This window comes from Cucurbita pepo, chromosome 2, assembly GCF_057944985.1.
Source record: "Cucurbita pepo subsp. pepo isolate OVF chromosome 2, ASM5794498v1, whole genome shotgun sequence".
NCBI classification, from domain to species: Eukaryota; Viridiplantae; Streptophyta; class Magnoliopsida; order Cucurbitales; family Cucurbitaceae; genus Cucurbita; species Cucurbita pepo.
Genome location: NC_141799.1, coordinates 1156182 through 1179235, shown reverse-complemented (window position 1 = coordinate 1179235; position 23054 = coordinate 1156182). Strand labels below are relative to the sequence as shown.

Here is a 23054-nt window from a genome sequence, read left to right as displayed (position 1 = left end):
AAAAAAAAAGTGTTACATTTCTGCTCCATGAGGTGATGGGCAGAACAGAACAGAACAGAACATTCGTCTGTGAACTCCAAAGGACACACTTTGAAGGAGAGACAGTAGTTGATAAACTGGCTTTTGCTTGTCTGTTATTCCTGATTATGGACTGCCTTGGTTCTATTTTCTTTTTATAATCCATTCAATTTCTTTATTTTTTTTTTTTCATAATTTAAAATAGACTTGGGTAGGTGGGTTAATCTCAATGTCAACATCTCTCTAACGGGCACATTTTAAGAATGTAAGGTTGACGGCAACATGTACCAGGTAAAGCTACAAATGATATCAAAATGGAGCGACCCCAAAGAGATGGATGGTAAGGTATCCTCAAAATCAATCTATTGTTATATTAGTCCTCTTAATTTGGATGAATTCGGTGTCATTCATATATCTCTCCGTTAAAAAAGAAAAGAAGAGAGGTGAAAAAGTGAAAAAGGTAAAAAAGAAGATGTGGATAGGTGGGTTAATCCCAATGGCAATAGATAAAATAGGCATCCAATTTTGAAGCTCAATGCTTTGCGTGATCCTGTGGAGTGAAGCCGTAATGACACTAAACTCCGATCCACCAACCACAGCCAACTCGACCAAAGCTCACACTAAAATACAAAGCAAAGCAAGCAAAGAAACAAAGGAAGGCGCCGTTTCCAACGCCCCCACGCCACCCTCCCTCCCTCCTTTACCCTTCTGTTTTGCATGTCCCCCAACCAAGCCAATCCTGATACATGGATCCACGCATGGCAGCCACTCACCCCCCGCCCCCCCTAACCAGCCCTCTCTCTCTCTCATTGTCATTGGTGCCCCTCCCAACCTCACCCTCAGCCCATTGATTCTTCCATTGGATATGCGTTGGCCTTCCCACATGTCTCCTTTTCTCTTCTCCTTTCCTCCACGTACACTTCCACCTGTCCCTTTCTCCCCCCTTTTTGCTTCATCTTCCCCTTCCCCTTATTCCCCTATTCCTCACTTCCCCCACCCTTTCCATTCCCTTAACTTCCTTTTCTCTCCTCCTCTCTCTCCGCCCCACCGCCACCATGATCAAGACCCTCCCTCCCTACACCTCCACTGACAAGACGGCCGAGATCATGTCCAAATACCGGCCGATTGCCCCCAAGCCCGACTCCCCCACCGCCTTTCACTCTCACAACATTCCCCACTCCGCCTTCCTTACTAATGTATCGCCGCACTTGCAGGCCAGGCCCACTCGCACCCGTAAGCGGGGTCGTTCTACACCCATTTCGCCTCACCCCTTGAAGCGATCCAGGACTACCCCTTCCGCTTTGTCTCTTCACGCCTTTTCCTCTGCTTCTTTACTTCCTCGCCTTTCTATTGCAGCTCTTAACGGCGGCGCTGCTGGGTTTGAAGATACGCCCGTGGGTTCTAATCTGGTGACGCTTCCGCTTCTTCCTTGTGGTCCGCCGTCTTCTATTTCTGAGGAGAACTGCCGCGGCTCTGAGATTAACTTTATTATGTCGTTTGATGATGAGAAGGGGTTGGAATTGAATAGTGCTGCAGTTTGTGAAATTCCCAAAGAGAAGGATCTGTTGCAGCAACTTCAAGCGCCGGTGTCCACTTGCAACGTTATAACGCCGCACCCTGTTCGACCTGTTGGCTCGATCATCCTCGTTGGGTGCATCAATAAAACCCAAACCGCGAGCCACTCAACCACTCCTCAGCCGCCGAAGAACCCAGATGAAGTGGAAAGGGAGGTTGAATCGGAGGTGTTACCAGCGGTTATATCGGACTCGAACAACAAAGTGAGAATGGCGAATTCTGCCTACAAGGAGATGGTCGGGCAGCCAGAGTGCCCATGGCTGGAGTCGATGGTGAAAGGAGACGAACGAAGCCTCAAAGGGAGAAGAATCGGCGGCGAAGTGATGCTCCAACTCTCCGACGCGGCGGCGGTTCCCCATTCCTCTAATGGGTTCTCTTGTTGGGTCCGGATCGATTGGGGAAACGGCGGCGGAAAGAAAAATTCCATCACCGCCTATTGCGATGTCGTGAAACTTTCCTGCGTGTCTCGAGACTACCTCTTCACGTGGAGGTTCCACACTCAAAAAACAAAACATATCAATGATGCTTCCAATCCCATTTGTATAAATATTTGATAATCAAATCTAAATGTACAAAGAACAAGAACAAAAAAGAGCCTCAGGCATAGCCATAGCCCCATAGCCATAGCCATAGCCATAGCCCCATAGCCATAGCCATAGCCATAGCCTTAGCTCTACTTAGTTTTGTGACTTTGTTGCCTCTGAACCACATCTAGAAATTACGTAATCCGCAAATGTTTATGTATATTTTAGTGTCGAATTACAAGAGGGTCATATAGCCTATAAAGAAACCGTAAATGTTTATGTATATTTTACCCTTAGTTTTACTTAGCTTGTTTGAATTCAACAACCAAAGCGGAAAACAAGAGAGACCCACACGATAACGTCCTCTGTTTTTAACATAACGTTCAAATTTCAACGCAATTTCAGCAAAAAGGGAGCGTTGTGATAAAGTTCAGGTGAAGGAACAGCAGAAAAACGGGAACAAACAGGAAGACAGCTGAAAATATGCAAAAGGGTCTGTGAATGCGTGGTTCTTTAATGGTTTGCCTCAAGCTGGCTCAGGTCTCCTTTTTCTTTGATGAGCCGAGTGTGGTGATGTTTGCAGTAGAGTCGGCCTTCGTGTGCGATGTAATTTGATGGGCTGATTGTACATCCGCCATGGCAGCACTTGAAGCAGCTCTTGTGGTACGAGGTTCCATCCACTAAAACCTGAGAAACAGAGCTTCAAATGGTGTTTTGTATCCACAATTATTCGTCCATTTCAGCTCACATTTACCTTCTCGGTCGGATAAACAGTGTTGTTACAGCCAAGGCACTTGTCTTTGGTGCCGACAAACATGCTTGCAACCCTGGTCGCCGCTGGTTTCTGTCAAATGATGTTCAGTAATCACTTACAATAACAGGGTAAAACAGAGTAATTAATTAGGTGCACCTCAGAATCAGCTGGCTTCTTCCCAATCTTTGGTGTTCCTAAAATCAAGATAGAAAGAATGTTGGTTTGAGATTAGTGATGGAATACAACCAACTTAGTTTCTTTTCTTAATACCTTCGAAGCTTTTGGCTAAGCTTCCTGTTCTTTTAAAGAGCTGATCGAAGTGTGGGCGGCAATACAGAACCCCTTCAAACGAATTGTAATTGCTCAACTGCAAATCAGATCCGTTAATCAGTGAATCGTTGAATTCAAATTCATCCATAGCCCACTAAAATTGAGCTGATCTGAGAGCCCATTTCAAGAAATCGAAATGAATGTAGCAGCCCAATTAAGAATTAAGTTGATGGATAGATGAGAGTTGAAATGAACGAGGTTTGATTGGATTACCTTGAGGGTTCCTTTGCAGTGGTGGCATCGGAAGCAAGCTTTGTGGAAGACACGATTGTCGGCAGTGAGCTTGTCGACCAAATAGACAGTCTTGTCGCAAGCCATGCACTTCTGGGTGGTTCCTGCGAAGGCCATGGCTGTGGGTAAATGGGTGGTTGAGAAACTCAGAGGCAGAGAAATGTGAGTGAATTGTGAGTCAGCGGAAGAAGAAGACAATGTGAAGGAGATAAGGAAGGGGAAAGGGGCACAGAATGGATTCAAAGATTCAAATTGAGAAATGTTAAGGTTGGAGGGCGTAAATGGTAATCGGTTCGTCTGAATTTGGAAGCTCTCTCTTATCCGAACTAGCTTTACACTCTTACTTTTTAAGCTTTCTTTTAAGGTTTTCGTGTCTATTAGGGAGAGATTTTCACATCCCTACTAGGTAAAGATCTCCACACTTTTATAATCCACACCCACACCATTATAAGAATGTTTCATTCTCCTCCCCATTCGGTAGGGAGATTATCCACCCCCTCTTCGGTGCCCAACGTCTTTGCTGGCACACCGCATCGTGTCCACCCCACTTTGGGGTTCAGCTTTTTCATGGCCCAGTGTTTGGTTCAAGCCTACCTGGGATTATCCACCCCCTCTTCGGTGCCTAACGTCTTTACTGGCACACCGCATCGTGTCCACCCCACTTCGGGGCTCAGCTTTCTCATGGCCCAATGTTTGGTTCAAGCCCACCTGTAACAACCTAAATCCATCACTAGCAGATATTGTTCTCTTTGGGCTTTTCTTTTCGACTTCCGCTCAAGGCTTTAAAACGCGTCTACTAGGGGAAAGTTTCCACACCCTTATAAATGGTGGTTTGTTCTCCTCCCCAACCAATGTGGGACATCACACCACCGCTAACAAATATTGTTCTCTTTGGGTTTTCCATTTCGACCTTCCCTTCAAGGTTTTTAAAACACTCATGCTAGGGAGAAGTTTCCACACCCTTACAAAGAATGTTTCGTTCTCCTCCTTAACCGAGGTGGGATCTCACAGTTTCGTTCTCCTCTCCAACTGATGTGAGATCTCACACCAACCAGCCACACCTATTTTATATTCTTAAAGTTCACAAGACCTATTAAACATAAATCTAAAGTTCATAAACCTATTTGACACCGTCATGGTTACAATCATACAAGTTCTATTGATGATGGTTAGAGTCCCAGACACTATTTCCATTGAAATGAAGTCTTTTGGGGTGACCAAAACCAAAGTCACGAGAACGAACAATATCATATCAAGTGAACAGTCTACATTGAGTCATAACGAGTATCAAGATGTACAAAGAAGGATTCGAGCCGTCCTCCACTCTCAACTTTACGTGAGCAGAAACATTGGTGTCAACGAATACGGATGGGGCCAAGACAGTTTCAAAATAAGAATTTTATTAAGTTTAATATTACATGTTGGACTTGTTTTATTTTAATCAGTATATGTTTGCTTGTTGAGGAATAAAAACCTCCTCTTCAAGTTATAATTTCAAATTATTTAGCCAATTTCATACCCATTCTCCCATCTCTTACAAAGTCAAACAAATCAACACCCCACGAACCTTTTTATTCTATTAAATATATATATTTTAATTTTGAAGATTTTAATTTGACCAAACTAACTGCTTGGATCTGGATTCCATAAATGGTTGTAATGCTCATCATTTCCTTCCATCAATCCACCCAAATAAACCCTTTTCTTCTCCATCACTAATGGCTCAAGAATCGCTGACCTCTAATGGCAGCCCCGATTGTACTCCAAGAAAGGCCAGAAATGGCCTCAAACCCCACAGCAAAGACAAGAAGAACCCTTACTCCGACCGTGGCCTCGACAAATTCTCTGCTCTTTTAACCGATCTTGAGGAGAAAAGGAAGAGAATTTACGCTCAAACTGACCCAGAAAACATTGTTTTGGTCCGTTTTGCTTACAAGAATTCAGATGAGTGTGTTCCTGTGGTTGTGAAACAGAAGGACAAGAAAGAGGAGAAGCGTGTGAATGATATCAAACCAGCAATAACCCAGAAGCAGGCCGACAAGAAGAGCCTCGTACGAGTGAGAACTTTGAGGAAATTGAGGAAACCAGGCTATTATGTTACAGCTATGGTGATTTTGATTCTGGTTTTGTTGTGTGTTTTTGGGAGATCGGTGACGATTATGTGCACTTGTGTGGCTTGGTATTTGGTCCCTGTTTTGAAACAGAGTTCGTCGAGATCAAGAACATCAATGAAACGAAAGGAGTATGCAAGGATTTTGACTCGAAATAACAAGTGTGAACAACCAATTTGATCTTTGGTTGTGGGTAAGATTGTTTAGTTTGTTGTTTTTGTTTGATGTTTGATGGGGTTGGATTTGAAATTGGATTCGACTTCGATGAACAGTGGGTAATGTAAATTAACTAGAGGGGGTAGTTAGGGAGTGAAATGTGTTAATTACAATCACATTTAGGTTCTAAGTAAGCTTTATGAACATTAATGATTCTTCTACCAAATGGAAGGTTGGGCGTTGGAGTATGACTTTTTCAATGCTTATTAATGCTTCATAATTAATGCCCAATTTCATTTCATTACTTTCTTTTTCTTTTTTATATGAACTTTTACTTCATTTAAATGTGATTCTCGGTATTTTCACCGTCATTTTCATTTTCCTTTCCATAAAGGGCTTTTCCTCTTTTTCTTCCAGATTTTAAAATTCATGTGTTAGGGAGTTAGGGAGAGATATTAAAACGTTTGTCATATCCTGATCTTAGAATCCACCCCCTTGGGTTAAATAATGTCCTCACTGGCACACAGCCAAATGACTAAATCTAATACCATTTGTAACAACCCAAACCCTTCAAGGACCAATTGAGGTGGGATCTCACCCACCCAAACCCTTCAAGGACCAATTAAAGTGGGATCTCACCCACCCAAACCCTTCAAGGACCAATTAAAGTGGGATCTCACAATCCACCCCTTGGGGGCCCAATATCCAATAGGAGAGAGAAAACAAAGAATGGGATCTCACAATCCACCCCTGGGCCCAATATCCAATAGGAGAGAGAAAACAAAGAATAGGAGAGAGAAAATTAAAAGAGGAATATTAGCTCTATATCTACGTTGATATAGAATACGAGAACAAAGAAAGTAAATTTTGAAAGATATATATATGATTTTAGTTTACTAAATATAGCTTTACTAAATTTTATGAAATACTACCGTATATCTCTACTGTTTTTACGAAATATCTATCGTATATCTACTGTTTTTACGATCTACCCTATATCTCTACTATTTTTACCTACCGTATATCTCTACTGTTTTTACTAAATATCTACGGTATATCTCTACTATTTTTATGAAATATCTATCACTATCCTTACAAAATATCCGGTATATATCTCTATTAGTTATTTATTTATAAAATTATAAAATATCTACAAAATATTACCATCATTTATTTATTTATCTCTATACCATATATATATCTTTGCTATTTTTATAGATACTTATAAAATATCTACCGTATATATCTCTATTAGTTATTTACTATAAAAAAGCATCAGGCTCATTCGTACCACCCCAAGCCTTTGAGAGCTCATTTGTAACAATTCGAGCTCTTTCAGGGTTTTAAAACGCCTCTGTTAGGGTGACTTTCACGTTTCTACACCTCTTATAACCGAATGTCCCAAGCCTTTGAGAGCTCATTTGTAACAATTCGAGCTCTTTCAGGGTTTTAAAACGCCTCTGTTAGGGTGACTTTCACGTTTCTACACCTCTTATAACCGAATGTTTCTAAAATCTTTCAAGGGCTCGCATCAGGCTCCGTATCCCAACAACCGCCCGCAAGATGACTTGCTCTGCTACCATTTGTAATAGCCAAAGCCCTTCAAACGCTCTTTTCAGGGTTTTAAAACCTCTTTGCTAGGGAGAGATTTCTACACCTCTTATAATGAATGTTTCTACGCCTCTTAAAAGGGAATGTTTTCTCACATTCCTTCAAGGGCTTTCACTCAGGATCTTTAAACCCATATTCTACGAAAAGTATTCCACATCCCTTATAACAATGTCCGACACATCCCTTATAACAATGTCGGACGTAGGATCTCTAGGATCTCATATTTTACATTAAGTCTCATATTCTATTTTAATATTTAAGAAATGTAAAGAACCAATATTTTTATTTATTTTGGTGCAAGTCCATATACAATTTGTCAATCATCTAAAAAAAAATCCCAAAAGAAAAAAAAAAAAATCCAAAAACAAAAAACAAAAAAAAGATCTATAATGGGTTCAATCAAATGCATCTGAAATGGAGCTCCAATCATCGAAAGACATATGATCAAGGATATCATGCTCTTCAACACTTATATCACGCTCTTCAACACTTATATCATGCTCTTCAACACTTGGTGTCGGCCACTTCATTGGACACCATTCCGCATCATTTGAAATCCTCTTCTCTAAATCCTTCTGGCACCTCACCGTGTGCTGAAACCCCAACAATGTGTACTTAGCAAGCTCTAATCTCTCACAACATGTCATCTTCGAGAACCCAAATCTGTCTATCCAAATGTTGAGCGCCTCACCAACAGCCGGCAATGTCACTGTCTTCACTCCCAATTTCATCAGCTGTCGTTCCAGCTCGTTCATCAATGTGCGGCACATCCCATGCCGCCGGTGTCTCAATCGAGTCACAACAAAAGGAACTTCAGCCACTTCCTCCCCATAAACTCTCACTGTTGCCACTGTTCTTACTGCGTTTTTTCTCTCCAAAATCACTGTGTAGAATCCTTCAAAGTTCAACCGTTTCGAGTTTGATCTTCTGCTGAACACAACATCTTCCATCAGCTCGTGGTTCGTGTTGGGATCCTTCGAAGGCCGAAACCCCCCACGCATTACGCCAAGAGCAGTGTTCAGCCTCTTCCTCTGATGCTCAGACATGGTGTCTGTATGTTTCATCAATGTCCATGTGAGATTGCCCTGTTCTACACCAACTAGGTTTCGTTTCCATAAAAGCTTCTGCAGACCCATGTGGATATCCTCGCATCTTTTGGTGCAAAACCAGTTTTCTCTATCCATCGCTTGATTTGGGTTACCATCTTCAAGAAATTGAACGCTCCTTACACATCCAATATGAACATTCTGCTCACATTGAACACATTTGACCAAAGAGGCATCGGATTGATGATCAGAAACAACCCCATCGAAATTATATGGAACTTGGCCACAAATTTTGCAGCAGCATGATGGGCAGGCCCAATCCCCAAGTGGGATGCCCTTGAAACCGAGGCAGCCGCCATGAAAAGCAGCAGGGCACAGAACGCACAAGATCAACTCGCCCCCAAAATGACAAATGGAACAGATGCTGTCGTTTTTGTCCATACAGAGCGTGGTGGGAGTTTTATTCACCTTTTGATCATTACCTTTTGTCTCGTTCTGATTTTGATTTTGATTTTGATCAATTTGCATTTGGCAGTCCAATAAAGATCGCCCATCTTCCAGAAAGATATTGGCCGCCGGCCTACGTTTTGTACTGCCTGTGTGAGCCTCAAAATTGCTAATAGAGAACACTTCAGAGCAACAATCGCATTTAATAAGGCCTTCATTTGTTATCGATCCCCAAGCCATTAATGGATCGTTCTTCGATGATATTTTGTAATACGCCCGATCTCCCGGCGACACTACGCTCTGATCGATCAAATTAGACAAAGCTATTCGTGGGTGCCGCTGTGACGTACCTCCAGCCGCTGCCTCCGGAGGCGATGGCGGGGTTTTGATGTTGCCCCAATTTCGCAGCGGCGGCGCTGGTGATTTAACGCATTCCGAGTCTTCCGAGTCGTCATTAGGTTTTTTCAAGAAAGGCGCAGTTTCTTTTCCTTCTCCTACGGAAGGGTGTGGGGAATGTTCGGAAACTGTGACGGCGGTAGGCAAGGCGAGGGCGGCGCCGCCTTGATCAATACAGGTTTTGCAGGCGGTTCTGAGAGAAATATAAACCCTACCGTTTGGGCATTTGTATCGTAACTCTTGCTTAGTTTTCTTCTGGATGTAGTAAATCTTCCATCCCATGGACAGAAGATGACCTAATGCATCCTCCTTGACGGCCGATTTCTTGAGAGTGGTGTTCTTGTCAAGAGCAATCATGTACCAATTGACAACCGCCTCAGGCGCGTACTTCACTCTGAACAGTCGGTGTCTTGTCGGCACATTGCTTCCGGTTGGAGAAGAATGACCGTCGTTGTGGACATTGCTTCTATCGCTGGTTTCTTCAAAGATTTCCATAGTTTCATAGGGAGAATCAAGATGAGGGAGAAAGATATTAGGGTGAAAATTGCAGAATCATTGTGAAAATGAATTAAAACAAGAAAATATTTTATTAGAACAAGAATCGGTTTAACCCAACTGCCCACTCCACCAGTCTTTATATTATTTTTCTGTTTATTTCTCTATTATAACTTTTCTCCTAAATATCAGTATATTATTTTAGATTTCATTTTTTTTTTTAATAATATTTTATTCACTTAATTTTAAAAAATTTAAATCTTAATATAAACTTGATAAAAATGATAATCTGCAATTCCACTCGTATCTTTTTCTCCACTCGTAAATAAGTGGAAAAGGAAATGTCTGAAACTGTCAAGAATCTATTTAACTATTACACAACAGTAAAAAAGGAGATGAGAGCAAAGAATTATGACTACAAAGACAACACAAACAGACATTAACTTACTCATGTTTGAGATTCACCCTTGTATAAATCCTTTTGATATTTCAAGGCTTCAAAAATAGCGCCAACCCAAACTTGGGATAATTTGCTAAAGCATTCGTGTCAAATGCACCAGATATAGTAAGAAAAGACTTCGGTGTCAGCTGGTGCTGCAAAAGAGCCCCGAGATTGCCATGGTTGTTAAGTTTAGCTTTCACAACTGTTTGAGAGTCAACCACGTATGAACATCCGACTGTCAATGTATTCTCATTCGTGGAGAACTTTCTGCTGATTTCTCCCACAACAGCTCCCCCATTCAGCTGTTTGAAACGGTGCAAGTACGCCACTCTTACCGAGTCCCCTTTATCGGCCCTGTAATAGAGAGATTGATAAACAATTAAGTGGCTTACTTTAACTCCAAGATGTTTCACATATCAAGTCTTTGTGATTCAAAATGATGAATACACCCAGGAGGTTCAAACTTTAAAATAAATGCCATGACTGCTCAGCAATCATCCTGATATTATTACCCATCAATCTTCATGTTGGTCATGTAATAATACAATAAAATTAAAATGCGTGCATCTAGACATCAAACTAATCAAGGCAAAATCACAATGAACAACCCTTGGAACAAGCACTTACAATATTGCTGATACATTGGAATCTGCCTTTGGCACACTCACCCCAGCATTATACTTTGCAAAAAGACCAGAATTTGTTAGATAACTAGCTTCCGCTCCAAAAGCGATGTGGGGTGTCCCAAGGGTTGCTGAAATATCTACTGAAGGAGACTTGTTCAGAGAAAAGGCTGTAGTAAATGTAGCATGCTCATGGAAATGTTGAACCTCCAACTGTAACAGATGAACTTGCAGATATTAAATCTCAAAGGTTGTGAGCTTGCAATTTATAGGGGAAATCATAAATATAGATTCATCTCAAGTCTACTTTGAAAACATTACCTTGCCGGAGTTGTAATCTGGGAGCCTCAATGAAGCAATGACATTTGTGGATGGCAGAATATCTGTAACTGTGAGGACTGAGGAGATCTGCATGAATGATACAATGTTGGAAAATCTAAAGAATACACATATAAATCTTATCAGCAAATAAGGACAAAGATCAACTACATTTGATTCGGTGTCAAATTTGAAATCAAGAACAGAGTTCTTATGCTTGTATTGTGCTGCCACATCGCCTGTGTAAAGACCTCCCCTCTTGACCACGGTCGAGTTCAGGCCCTAAAACAAAAGAGAAATTACTTATGTTTCAGTTAAGTCGAGTTCAGATACCCAAATCGATGGCAAGTTTTCACTAAGATTCTTGTCAACATTAAAGCAAGTAATAATACTATCAACAATTTTAGTAAATCAGGCTTCCGGATCGCATATAGAATTTAGAGGAAGACACAGCCTAAGGCAATGCTGGCACACAAATGAACCAAAGTTTTCAAGTCGTTTGAAGCAGTAGACCTACATCCTCAAAACTTAATGTGATTCAAAGGAAACCAGGGATGGTTGAGATTTGACCATTCTTTACATCTTGTATCCAATTTTACAAAGGCCTTTTCCAAGGTAATAGATAAACACGAGATAAACATTTAAACTTATAACTACATAAACATTTTCAGCCATAGCCCTCCAGAAACGCACCATCCATTGATCAAAGTTGTCACTGAAATGAAATAAAGAATTCGTCTAGTCTTCAAGAAGATAAAACAGGACAGCAGAAAAAGAAAAAAAACATATAAACTAGAGAATCAAGATGTAAACGATACTGAATCAAACGCGAAGCAGGTGAAGGGCAGAAAAGAAAAGAAAATGATGTGAAGGCGTTGAATACCACTCCAATGTCGGAAAAGGAGGCGATGGTAAGCTTCTGGTCATTGCTATAGTCCTTGAAAAGTAAGTCTGCAAATCATGGAAGAGTTTTCTAATAGGCTGGCGATAAAGGTAATTCCAGTAACCAATGAGATGAAGTTATAGCAGGAGGGGGAAGGAGCATAAGCTTTTTACCTCGGCCTTGCTTGCCTATGTCGGAGAAGAGTCCGGGACCTTTACCGTTCATCTTGCAGGCCTTAGGGTTTAAAGAATTGAAGAGAAATTTCCAGGCGGGTGACGAGAAGCGAGGGTTTTTACAGAGGGGGTGGGAATTTCAAAAACCCTCGCATTCGATTTTTCATAAACCGCGGGGTTTTTGTTCAGCGAGAAAAAAGAAAAGAACAAAGGAAAAAGGTAACACCACTGCTCTCGTTGAGAGTCGAACTCAAGACCTCCCGCTTACTAAACGGGTGCTCTAACCAACTGAGCTACAAGAGCACTTTTGTTATTGGATATTTTCATACGTAATGCCTTTTTTGTTTAGCTAGAAAAAAGAAAAGAACAAAAAGAATAAGGAAAAGGTAAAACAACATAATGCTCTCGTTGAGAGTCGAACTCAAGACCTCCCGCTTACTAAACGGGTGCTCTAACCAACTGAGCTACGAGAGCATTTTTGTTGTTGGAAATTTTCATATCCCTACTACGCCTTCCGTTTGTGCGCACAGTGGAGGGTGCCTAACCGTAAAGGAGGGTCCGGTCAACGATGCAACAGTAAACTACGCAACCGGAAGGTTAAGGAGTGAAGGGGTTTTTGTTCGGCTATAAAAAATTGAGAGTCAAACTCAAAACCTCCCGCTTACTAAACGGGTGCTCTAACCAACTGAGCTACGAGAGCATTTTTGTTATTGGAAATTTTCATATCCAAAGGGGTTTTTGTTCGGCTATAAAAAAGAAAAGAACAAAAAAAAACTAAGGAAAAGGTAAAACAATATAATGCTCTTGTTGAGAGTCGAACTCAAGACCCTCCCGCTTACTAAATGGGTGCTCTAACCAACTGAGCTACGAGAGCATTTTTGCTTCCGAAAATTACCATATTTAATCTAATCTATTTTTTATTTATAAATAGTTTTAATTTAGTTCAAGTTGGCATACATGCATCTACACCCAAATAGTATTTTAATTTATGTAATCTTAACTTTATAGTCTGTGCATTTAATCCTTTTATTTACTTTTGTCTATATGCCGTTAAAACACAAGAAACAGCTAAATTAAAAAAAAGTTATGAAACACATTTACATTTGTATTTATGCCAATAGATTTTGTAAAGACAATTATTTTTATTTAATAAAGTAGATAAATAAATTAATTAGAGATTAGAGAATAAAATTGATATTTAATTTTAATGAATTTTTATAGTAATGACTAGATTCTCATAACATCATTTTTCAACTCTGGATGAGTTTGAGGCCTCATGTTTTTTTTTTTTTTTTTAAAAAAAATTTGAAAAAATCAACTATTAAATAGTTATAGTTAAAAGTACCCATAAACTTAATATATATATATAATATATATATAACTTTAATGTCAACATAAACTATTAAACTTTGAAAAGAGATTCAAAATTACACTTAAATTTTCCATGGTGTTTCAAAAATACCATTTAAACTAAAAGTTTAAAAATACATTTAAACTTTAATATCCTTAGTTGATGTTTAACAAATACCCGTGAATCTTTAAAAGTAACATTAAAAAGTTTATAAATAATCTATATATGTGGATAGTAATTTAATATTACTTTTTAAAATTTAATGAGTATTTTTTTAGTTAGTGTATTAATAATTTTTTTTTGAAATATTAATAAAATTCAATAAAATACTAACGATTTTAATATAAAATTAATCCAAAAATATTTTTAGATGAAATACAAAATTTAAGAATATTTTTATTAATTTATCGAAAACAAAAAAAAATGGGTGGACCAATACTAATTATTATTTTTTTCCTTTCAAGGAACACAAACTTTGAGGAGTGTATTTTGTTTTTATATATAATTTAGTATAAAAAATAAAAAATAAAAGTATAATAATTTTGAAATATTTATTTAAAAAAATATAAAAGAAGAAAACTGGAAAAGAGAGAAAATGGGATTCAAAATTTAGAGACAAAGCCCTCCAATCCACGGTAACTGTAATAGCCGTCAAAATGGTCCAAACCAACCAATTATAAATAGATTTCGCAGAATCAGCCACCGGAGCCCATGGAGTCCAAAACAAGCTGCCTGAGCTGAAGATTCAAAGGTTGTTTTCTCTTCTGTGTTAATTGGAGGAACTAAACCTCTCTGTTCATTCTTCATTGCTCACGTTTCTTTGTTTCTGGTAATAGTAGAACAAGTGAAGCGCAATTAGAAACTATTGTATCAGATCGAGGACTCGGAGGAGGCCGATTCTTTTCATCTTCTGACTCCGTTTTTATCGCCCTTTGTCGTGGCTTGATTTCTGTGCCGATCTTCAAGCTGAAGCAAGATCTGGAGTTGTTGTTTTTCTTTAATAGCTGTAGATCTTGAAATTGAAGGTCAGAAGGTAATAGAGTAGGGATGGAAAGTTATTTGAATGAGAATTTCGGGGACGTGAAGCCGAAGAACTCGTCGGAAGAAGCGCTTCAGAGATGGAGGCGGCTTTGCTGGTTGGTGAAGAATCGTAGAAGAAGGTTTCGATTTACTGCTAATCTCTCTAAACGATTTGAGGCTGATGCTATTAGACGCTCCATTCAGGTTTCTCATTGATTCTAATTCTTGCCCCCCTCCCTTATCATATTCTTGAACCTAAGAACTTGATGTAGTAGGTGGATGTTCTGAAGTTACTGAATCCGAATAATTACTCCGTTTTCTTTACTTTCGTATCTTCAATTCCATGTATGGTCCAATCTGAATAAGAGATTTCAATTCCATTTTGTCACAACTCGTGAAAATATGCAAGTGGATGTAGAAAGTATGTTCAAGGTGTTCATTATTAGTTTGTGATGGTTTTGAAATTGGGACGGAGTATAGGTGTGATAACTAGTCACTGTAAGCTTGTTTTTCACAATTTTCTAATATGCATCGGAGTCCAATCTTGAACAACAACTATGATCTGCAATACGATTATCTTTTCTTATAATGCTGAATTGTTCTTTTTCAACCACCGTTGCAGGAGAAGTTCAGAGTTGCAGTTTTGGTTTCACAAGCAGCGCTTCAGTTCATCAATGGTAATTAAGGAAGGTTTTGATTATGCGATCAACTGAAAACTGTGGTTATACATTAGTAATTCACGTTGAATTGTCTTTGAATGCCTGCAGGGTTGGATTTGTATCCTGATTACGTTGTGCCTGAAGAGGTCAGACAGGCAGGTTTCGAAATTTGTGCAGATGAAGCAGGCTCCATTGTTGACGGCCGTGATGTGAAGAAGCTGAAAATTCATGGGGGTGCAGAGGGTATTGCAACTAAGCTTGCTACATCAACGGAGACGGGCATCTCTACTACAGACCATTTGATAAAGAAAAGACAAGACATTTATGGAATTAACAAATTCACCGAAAGCCCATCTCGAGGATTTTTGCTCTTTCTTTGGGAAGCTCTCCAGGATACAACTCTAATGATACTCGCTTTCTGTGCTGTAGTTTCCCTTCTTGTTGGCATAGCGATGGAAGGATGGCCGAAGGGTGCTCATGATGGGCTCGGCATTGTTGCGAGTATCTTACTTGTTGTATTTGTCACTGCTACCAGTGACTATAGACAATCGCTTCAGTTCAAGGATTTGGACAAGGAAAAGAAGAAAATTGCGGTTCAGGTTACCCGAAATGGGTTGAGACAAAAGATTTCTATATACGAACTTCTTCCTGGTGATATTGTTCATCTTGCCATGGGTGATCAGGTACCAGCAGATGGACTTTTTGTTTCAGGGTACTCTCTTCTGATAAATGAATCTAGTTTAACAGGTGAGAGCGAACCAGTTAACGTAAGTTGTCAAAACCCTTTCCTCTTGTCCGGAACAAAGGTTCAGGATGGTTCGTGTAGGATGGTTGTGACTTCTGTAGGCATGAGAACCCAATGGGGAAAACTGATGGCCACTCTAAGTGAAGGAGGAGATGACGAGACTCCTTTGCAGGTAAAGCTAAATGGGGTGGCAACAATTATTGGTAAAATAGGCCTGTTTTTTGCTGTCATAACTTTCGCTGTATTGGTTCAAGGATTGTTCACTCGCAAGCTACGAGAAGGGTCTTACTTCAGCTGGTCCGGAGATGAAGCAATGGAAGTTTTGGAATTTTTTGCTGTTGCCGTAACTATTGTTGTGGTTGCTGTGCCCGAAGGGCTGCCTTTGGCGGTGACACTGAGCCTTGCTTTTGCTATGAAAAAGATGATGAACGATAAGGCACTTGTCAGGCACTTAGCTGCTTGTGAGACGATGGGATCAGCTACTACTATTTGTAGTGACAAAACTGGGACATTGACGACTAACCACATGACTGTTGTGAAAGCCTGCATCTGCACTAAGGTCAAGGAAGTTGGCAATTCTAGTAAGTGTTCTGATTATCGTTCAGAACTTCCCGACTCCGCTGTTGGTATTTTATTGCAATCGATATTTAACAACACCGGTGGAGAAATCGTCAAGAACAAAGATGGCGAGAATGAGATACTTGGGACGCCCACCGAATCTGCTCTTCTGGAATTCGGCCTTCTGCTTGGTGGGGATTTTCAGAAAGAACGCCAAAAGTCAAAGATCGCGAGAGTCGATCCCTTCAATTCTGTGAAGAAACGAATGGGTGTTGTTTTGGAGCTCCCAGCCGGTGGCTTCCGCGCACACAGCAAAGGTGCTTCAGAGATCGTTTTGGCTTCATGCGACAAATTTCTTGACTCGAACGGTGAGGCAGTTCCTCTCAATGAAGAGTCCATCAACTTTTTGAAGGAAACGATCGAAGAATTTGCGGGAGAAGCTCTTCGAACATTGTGCTTGGCTTACATGGACATTGATGGTGAGTATCAGTCTGAAAGTCCGATTCCCATGAGTGGCTACACGTGCATAGGAATTGTTGGTATTAAGGATCCCGTTCGTCCGGGTGTCAAGGAGTCTGTTGCAATTTGCAAGGCCGCCGGTATAACCGTACGGATGGTTACGGGAGATAACATCACCACCGCAAAAGCAATAGCCAGGGAATGTGGAATCTTGACTGACGATGGCATAGCAATTGAAGGTCCTGAATTCCGTGAGAAGGAGGAAGAGTGGAGTGAAATAATACCAAAAATTCAGGTACATTTAAAAGAATTTTGATTCTGAAACTATAATTCTGTCATACATCCTCTTAATATTAACCCTGCAAGAATTGGTGTGCTGAACAAATTTTGGTATTTCTTGTTCAGGTCATGGCTCGATCTTCACCAATGGATAAACATACTCTTGTAAAGCACTTACGGACCACTTTTCAAGAAGTTGTTGCAGTGACTGGGGATGGCACAAATGATGCTCCGGCGCTCCATGAAGCAGATATTGGATTAGCTATGGGCATTGCTGGGACTGAGGTACTTTTTAATAGTCTAAAAGATAATCATGTTGAGGATTGTTCGGAGGGAGTCCCACCTTGACTAATTAAGGAGAGTTTATAAGTAAGGAATAAATCTCCATTGGTATGAGGCCTTTTGAGGAAACTAAAAACAAAGCCGTAAGAGCTTATGCTCAAATTGGACAATATAATACGGTACTGTGGAAGTCGGTGATTCCTGATTCCTGCAGAAAACTATTAATTTAGCTAGTTATTTTCTCCCCCATGAATTGAACATATTGTTGTTAATTTTTTGTTAGTGGGAGGTTCAGTGTAGTTGGATGGGTTTGCTGGTCAAATAATTAAATCTTTTACCGAACATATTGTGTAGACACAATTTTTAAGTTAATGGCATAAAACGTAATGCAGGTGGCAAAAGAGAGTGCTGATGTAATAATTCTCGATGACAACTTCTCTACAATTGCTACTGTTGCCAAATGGGGACGTTCAGTTTACATAAACATCCAGAAATTCGTTCAGTTTCAGCTAACTGTGAATGTGGTTGCCCTCATCGTCAATTTTTCTTCAGCCTGTTTGACAGGTTAGCTGACATTGATTTTTTTAATGTATTCCCGTGTCTAAGTGAAAAGTTCAAGGACAATACTTCATTTGCGAGTAATATTTTCTCAGGAAATGCTCCCCTCACTGCTGTGCAACTGCTATGGGTCAATATGATAATGGATACACTAGGAGCACTTGCATTGGCAACTGAACCTCCTACTGATGACTTGATGAAGAGATTGCCAGTTGGTCGGAAAGGGAATTTCATCAGCAACGTGATGTGGAGAAATATCTTGGGGCAGTCAATATATCAGTTTGTAATAGTTTGGTTTCTCCAGACAAGAGGGCAGGCTCTTTTTCATCTTGATGGCCCAGACTCTGAATTGATACTGAATACACTGATTTTCAATGCATTCGTCTTTTGTCAGGTAATTTGTTTCTCCCAATTCTTTCCCTCTACACAGATGCTCGACTTCTGATACTAGCAGAATGGCATCCATGTTCCTGTTGGTAAATTTCTGGTCCATGTAGGTTTTCAATGAGATAAGCTCAAGAGACATGGAGAAGATAAATGTGCTTGAAGGAATATTGAAGAACTATGTCTTTGTGGCAGTTCTCGCTTGCACTGTACTTTTCCAGATCATAATCATCCAATTCCTGGGAACATTTGCAAACACCTATCCTCTAAACTCCCAGCAATGGTTTGTCACCGTGTTGTTTGGATTTCTTGGCATGCCAGTTGCAGCAGCGTTGAAGATGATTCCGGTAGGATCACACTGAAACCGGTATCTTCTCAACTTAGAACTTTTCCAGCCGAAGATTCAAGATTCTTTTCCCAATATTTTTGGAGTCATTACCTCACGAAGTTTGATTTACGTTTACCTGAATTTTAACCATACCTTTTGTGAATCAATTATACAAGCTACCAAAACCTCGAGGTAAGGATGACCTTGTCCAGCTGGAGATCTTTCTTGTATATTTGGAGCTGGCTTGCCATTCCGTACTATGTTTTTAGATTCAAGATAAGACACAGGCCACAGAAGAGAGACTAAGAGAGAGAGAGAGAGAGAGAGAGAGAGAGAGTTCTTGGCGGCGCAGGGAACTGGGCTTATTTGTTCCAGTTCACGATGGTATGATTGGAAGCTGTGCCAACCATTAGAAAATTGTTTCTTGGTTCAATTTGTTTGAGGGTTTAGAAAATTGCTGCGGGTTTCAAGCTGTGGATTTTGTTAAACCAGAGTGGGATCTTCTATGCATTTATTGAATTCGGTGTCTTTGGATTCTTCTCTGTGATTTATTGCCTAGTTCTTTACTTTGTGATGAACATCATCGCTCAGATGATCAAAATCTACAGCTTTTAGCAGTTTTTCAGCTACATTTTCATTGTTTCATCCATGCCCCCTGAAGCTACGCTTGGTATAAGTGATCAAGGGAATGGTATAAGTGCTTTCATCATGAAGCTATGCTTAGGCTGATACAAGAAGATGACTAGCCATGGTATTGGTAGTTGTTGTAAATGCCTGAACTTAAGTCTGTGAAAGTTGTCAGGAGTCCTAATGAACTATAGTGACTAACTTTGAGAAAGGATCAAACCAAAGATGTTAATGCTGATATGGATATTCTACCATTTGATTCCTCGACTATTGTATCAGCTGTCTTTCAATGGTAAATTGGGCCTTTCACTTTTCCTTGAGAGGAAGGAGGGCTCACCAGATGCAGGAGCGTAGCAAAAGGCTGAAACAAGAATGCCCTTTGACAGAGAAGCCAAATCTCTCTCTTTCTATCTCTCAACCATACTTCCGATTGACAGCTCAAGCTTTTGGCACCGCCCATACCCTTCAATCAACAAACTAAAGAAGAAAGCATTGGAAGGAGAAGGTTCCTTGAAAAATAAAGCCTTTGTCACTTCATCAAGATACATCACTCTCAAAGACTACTCAGTCAGTCATCTTTTCTTTTGTTGTTTTTTCTCTCCTTCGACAAATCATAGCCAAACTCCTCCCTGGGATGGTATCAACACTCCACCGTCCAAAACCCCTTTGCCATCACTGTCTGTATTCTACATTCAAGAAAAGATTGCAGTCGACCAACTTAGCTTGTGAGTCACTTAGCCAATGTTGGATATAAAAATATGGGTGTAGAATTACAGTAGCTTTTGATGGGTATTCTTTTTTAAAGCCAATAAGGGGAATCCGCGTGTCAAGTTGCATGGGAAATAGGCATCCTATGCCAAAGAGAAAGAGAAAGTACCATTGTGGTAGAAGTACTTAATCTTCTTTTGCTGTGTGTTTTTTTGACTGCACAGCTTGGATTCCCATTCAGCAAAACAACAATTCTACTGATAGCTGCAAACAGTATCCCTAGCAATCTCTGGGACGTCAACCTGATCTGACCATATCTCCCCCTTGCCTCCCATCCATAGGACTCCCTTTTTTGTTTGCTTCCTCTCTCTCTCTCTCTCTCTCTCTCTCTCTCTCTCTCTCTCTCTCTGGTTGGTGAATGTGAATGAAGAAGACTCTCTTTACCTTAGTCTTGGTAAATGGGTAAATCTGTTTGTAGTTTTATCTTTCAATTGACTTTCATTCCCCCATCTTAGTCTTGGTAAATGGGTAAATCTGTTTGTAGTTTTCATCTTTCAATTGACTTCCATTCCCCCATTGTTGGGATGTTTATCTTTCTGTAAAAGCCAAGGAATTATTCGCTTAGACTTTCATGGCTGCTTCCAATCCATCTTCATTGGATGGATGTGAACTTTTTGGTTTTGCTTGAACATTGACTGGTTAACTCCATAGTGCACAAAAAATCAAGTTTCATTGAAGGTTGAATTTGAGTTTCTGGTTCAAGTTCAACAACACAAGGTCTTAGGAAAACAAAAAACCCAGCTGAAGCTTTTTTTTTTTTTTTTCCTTTCTTTTTTCAGGGAAAAGAGCTTGGCCCCACCTCGAAAGGCTTGCCCCAAACATTCAAACATATCCAATCACTTTCACCTTTTACAAAGAAACATTTTTGAAGGCTAAAATGAAGCAAAGATGCATCAAATCACAATAAAACAGAGCCTTGTCCATCACTACTCAGCTCTTTTGAACACTTCCCCCCCCACACCCCCGAGAGAGCGAGAGAGCCTCTTACTTTCACTTCTCAACTTTCTTACAGCCTTTTCAAAGACACACAACCAAGAAAGCATCCCCCTAGCATCCCTTGAAAAGCCAGGGTTTTGCAGAGACAGCTACAAGAGGACCAAAAAAGCAGTAAAAATAAATAAATAAACAAAAGAACCAACCCATTTAAGCAAAGAGAGTGAAAGTGAACATCTAGTAAGAGTGTCCTATAAGCAGCAGTAGCAGTAGCAGCTTTCTTTCAAGCCCCCTCCTCCCTCGCCCCCCTTATGGCCTCCTGGTCCTTCCCCTATCACTTTGCCCTAATAAATATCACAATCAGCTTTTGTTCTTCACCTTTCACTTTTCCTATTTTTACATGCAGAGTTGCAGCCCAATAAATCTGCCCCCTTTTTTCTTTTTAATTTCTCTCTTCTTTCTGCATTTGCTTGTTTTCTGAGAAAACCTCATCAATAAACCAACAAATCAACCCATTATTGTATCATAAAACCCCCTAATAATCATCACAAGTCATTTGTGAGAAGGAGAAAATTTAAACAAACAAAAAAAACATTCCTCATTTTTTGTTTCTCTTAACGGAGCCGCTTTGCTTCACTCACACCACATTCTTCATCACAGTTACTGAAGTTTAGCCGTTTTCTTTTTGATGCAATAGCTGATGTTACTGATGAATTTGATGAACAATCCATTGATTTCATTTGGGTTGGTGATAAATCTGGCGATTTCAAACATTCTGCTTCTTCTCTGCATTTTTCTAATCTCAGTTCTTGCATCAGATTGTAACATGAAACCACATCTTCCTGTGAACACAAAGGATTCAACTGAATAGAGTATTGGAAAACAGGAACAAAAAGGGTCCCAATTTGTTGATGGAACTTACTATTTCGAGATATCTACATTGAGAAATGGTATTCATCTTCATTTCCAAGGCTTTCCTTGTTAATCTGTCATCCATTGCTGCTAAAATGGCTGTGGCTGCTGCTACTACAGATGGCCGATGGTTTTCTGTGCTTCTTTCTGCATTCAAGATTTGAATGTCATGAATGAACAAAACCCGATTGATGAACTGATGAACATCAGTTGAATGAAAATACCTCTAATCAAAACCCAGATGAGTTCAACAATCTGAGAAACTTTATTGCTTGGTGGGGATTCAATGGATAGTTTAGATATGAAATAAGGAATGAAAGAGAAGGGAGTTGTGGAACCCATCTTCCATTCCAATGTGTTCAACACCAAAAGCTCCATTCTTTGGATTACTTTGCTTTCAAAGTTGAAATCTTCCACTGGAAATTCTGAAAGAGCTGGAACCTTCAATTCCTCCATTTTCGCCGCTAAAGAAAGACAAGCCACTGCCAGTAACCTAACTGCCCACACCTTCTCGTTCTGCAGCCATGGAGGTTTGGATTAACAGAGCAAAATCAATAAGCCATTGCCAGAGGAAATGGAGAAAGTGAAAGCTTACAGTAATGGCCCGCCGGGAAAGGAACCGATCGAAGTACATAATTGAAAGATAAGCAGTCTGGAAACCGAATCCAAACACAGCTCTGGTCTGTAAAATTAGAACAATCGTCAACTCAATTGAGTTGAATCGAATGAATCAAACAAAGAAACAAACAAAAAAAAACTAACTTTGAGAATCCATGCAATTGCTTCCAAACGAGCGCATTTGACCCAGTTCCCAAACACCAAAGATTTATCATTTCTAAACCCGAAACTCATCTCTTTTGCAAGTAACGTATCCACATAGTCATCCTCTGCTGGGCTGCTTCCATTTCCAATGTCAATGAATGAGTGTTCATCGACAATCTCATCATCCATTTCTGGAACATTCAAGATGGATCCGATTACAGACAACCAAACCCAGATGAACGTGGAGAAGATGGGTCAAATTGAAGCCCAGAGAAGCAGAGGTGGGTGTTGTTAAG

General features: G+C 40.1%; 7 protein-coding genes and 3 non-coding genes across 10 annotated transcripts; 3 read left to right on the top strand and 7 right to left on the bottom strand.

Annotated features, from left to right (window-relative positions):
• Positions 1–849: 849 nt before the first annotated feature.
• Positions 850–2419, top strand: LOC111788215 (uncharacterized). The gene has a single exon (XM_023668492.2). The coding sequence runs from the start codon at positions 1074–1076 to the stop codon at positions 2145–2147; it is 1074 nt and encodes a 357-aa protein (XP_023524260.1). The 5' UTR covers positions 850–1073; the 3' UTR covers positions 2148–2419.
• Positions 2420–2468: 49 nt separating this feature from the next.
• On the bottom strand, positions 2469–3721 carry LOC111788308 (LIM domain-containing protein WLIM1). The gene is made up of 5 exons (XM_023668635.2): positions 3415–3721; positions 3142–3238; positions 3028–3065; positions 2872–2961; positions 2469–2804 (listed from the first exon to the last, which is right to left on the bottom strand). The coding sequence occupies exons 1-5, from the start codon at positions 3547–3549 to the stop codon at positions 2631–2633; spliced, it is 534 nt and encodes a 177-aa protein (XP_023524403.2). The 5' UTR covers positions 3550–3721; the 3' UTR covers positions 2469–2630.
• Positions 3722–5026: 1305 nt separating this feature from the next.
• Positions 5027–6006, top strand: LOC111788300 (uncharacterized). Its single transcript, XM_023668626.2, has one exon. The coding sequence runs from the start codon at positions 5151–5153 to the stop codon at positions 5721–5723; it is 573 nt and encodes a 190-aa protein (XP_023524394.2). The 5' UTR covers positions 5027–5150; the 3' UTR covers positions 5724–6006.
• Positions 6007–7667: 1661 nt separating this feature from the next.
• Positions 7668–9837, bottom strand: LOC111787600 (increased DNA methylation 1-like). Its single transcript, XM_023667615.2, has one exon. The coding sequence runs from the start codon at positions 9692–9694 to the stop codon at positions 7706–7708; it is 1989 nt and encodes a 662-aa protein (XP_023523383.2). The 5' UTR covers positions 9695–9837; the 3' UTR covers positions 7668–7705.
• A 129-nt stretch (positions 9838–9966) lies between these two features.
• On the bottom strand, positions 9967–12320 carry LOC111788259 (mitochondrial outer membrane protein porin 2). The gene is made up of 6 exons (XM_023668565.2): positions 12134–12320; positions 11961–12028; positions 11249–11359; positions 11081–11167; positions 10764–10972; positions 9967–10490 (listed from the first exon to the last, which is right to left on the bottom strand). The coding sequence occupies exons 1-6, from the start codon at positions 12183–12185 to the stop codon at positions 10184–10186; spliced, it is 834 nt and encodes a 277-aa protein (XP_023524333.1). The 5' UTR covers positions 12186–12320; the 3' UTR covers positions 9967–10183.
• Positions 12321–12362: 42 nt separating this feature from the next.
• On the bottom strand, positions 12363–12436 carry TRNAT-AGU (transfer RNA threonine (anticodon AGU)). The gene has a single exon. It is a non-coding gene; the product is annotated as a tRNA-Thr (tRNA).
• A 97-nt stretch (positions 12437–12533) lies between these two features.
• On the bottom strand, positions 12534–12607 carry TRNAT-AGU (transfer RNA threonine (anticodon AGU)). The gene has a single exon. It is a non-coding gene; the product is annotated as a tRNA-Thr (tRNA).
• A 325-nt stretch (positions 12608–12932) lies between these two features.
• On the bottom strand, positions 12933–13007 carry TRNAT-AGU (transfer RNA threonine (anticodon AGU)). The gene has a single exon. It is a non-coding gene; the product is annotated as a tRNA-Thr (tRNA).
• A 1067-nt stretch (positions 13008–14074) lies between these two features.
• Positions 14075–19292, top strand: LOC111788004 (calcium-transporting ATPase 1). Its single transcript, XM_087121329.1, has 7 exons — positions 14075–14708; positions 15127–15181; positions 15272–17220; positions 17331–17489; positions 17879–18050; positions 18140–18438; positions 18542–19292. Exons 1-7 carry the CDS (start codon positions 14532–14534, stop codon positions 18788–18790), a joined length of 3060 nt encoding a protein of 1019 aa, XP_086977455.1. The 5' UTR covers positions 14075–14531; the 3' UTR covers positions 18791–19292.
• Positions 19293–21477: 2185 nt separating this feature from the next.
• On the bottom strand, positions 21478–22947 carry LOC111788006 (cyclin-D5-1). The gene is made up of 5 exons (XM_023668136.2): positions 22759–22947; positions 22592–22678; positions 22221–22512; positions 22007–22143; positions 21478–21926 (listed from the first exon to the last, which is right to left on the bottom strand). The coding sequence occupies exons 1-5, from the start codon at positions 22945–22947 to the stop codon at positions 21699–21701; spliced, it is 933 nt and encodes a 310-aa protein (XP_023523904.1). The 3' UTR covers positions 21478–21698.
• Positions 22948–23054: the final 107 nt, after the last annotated feature.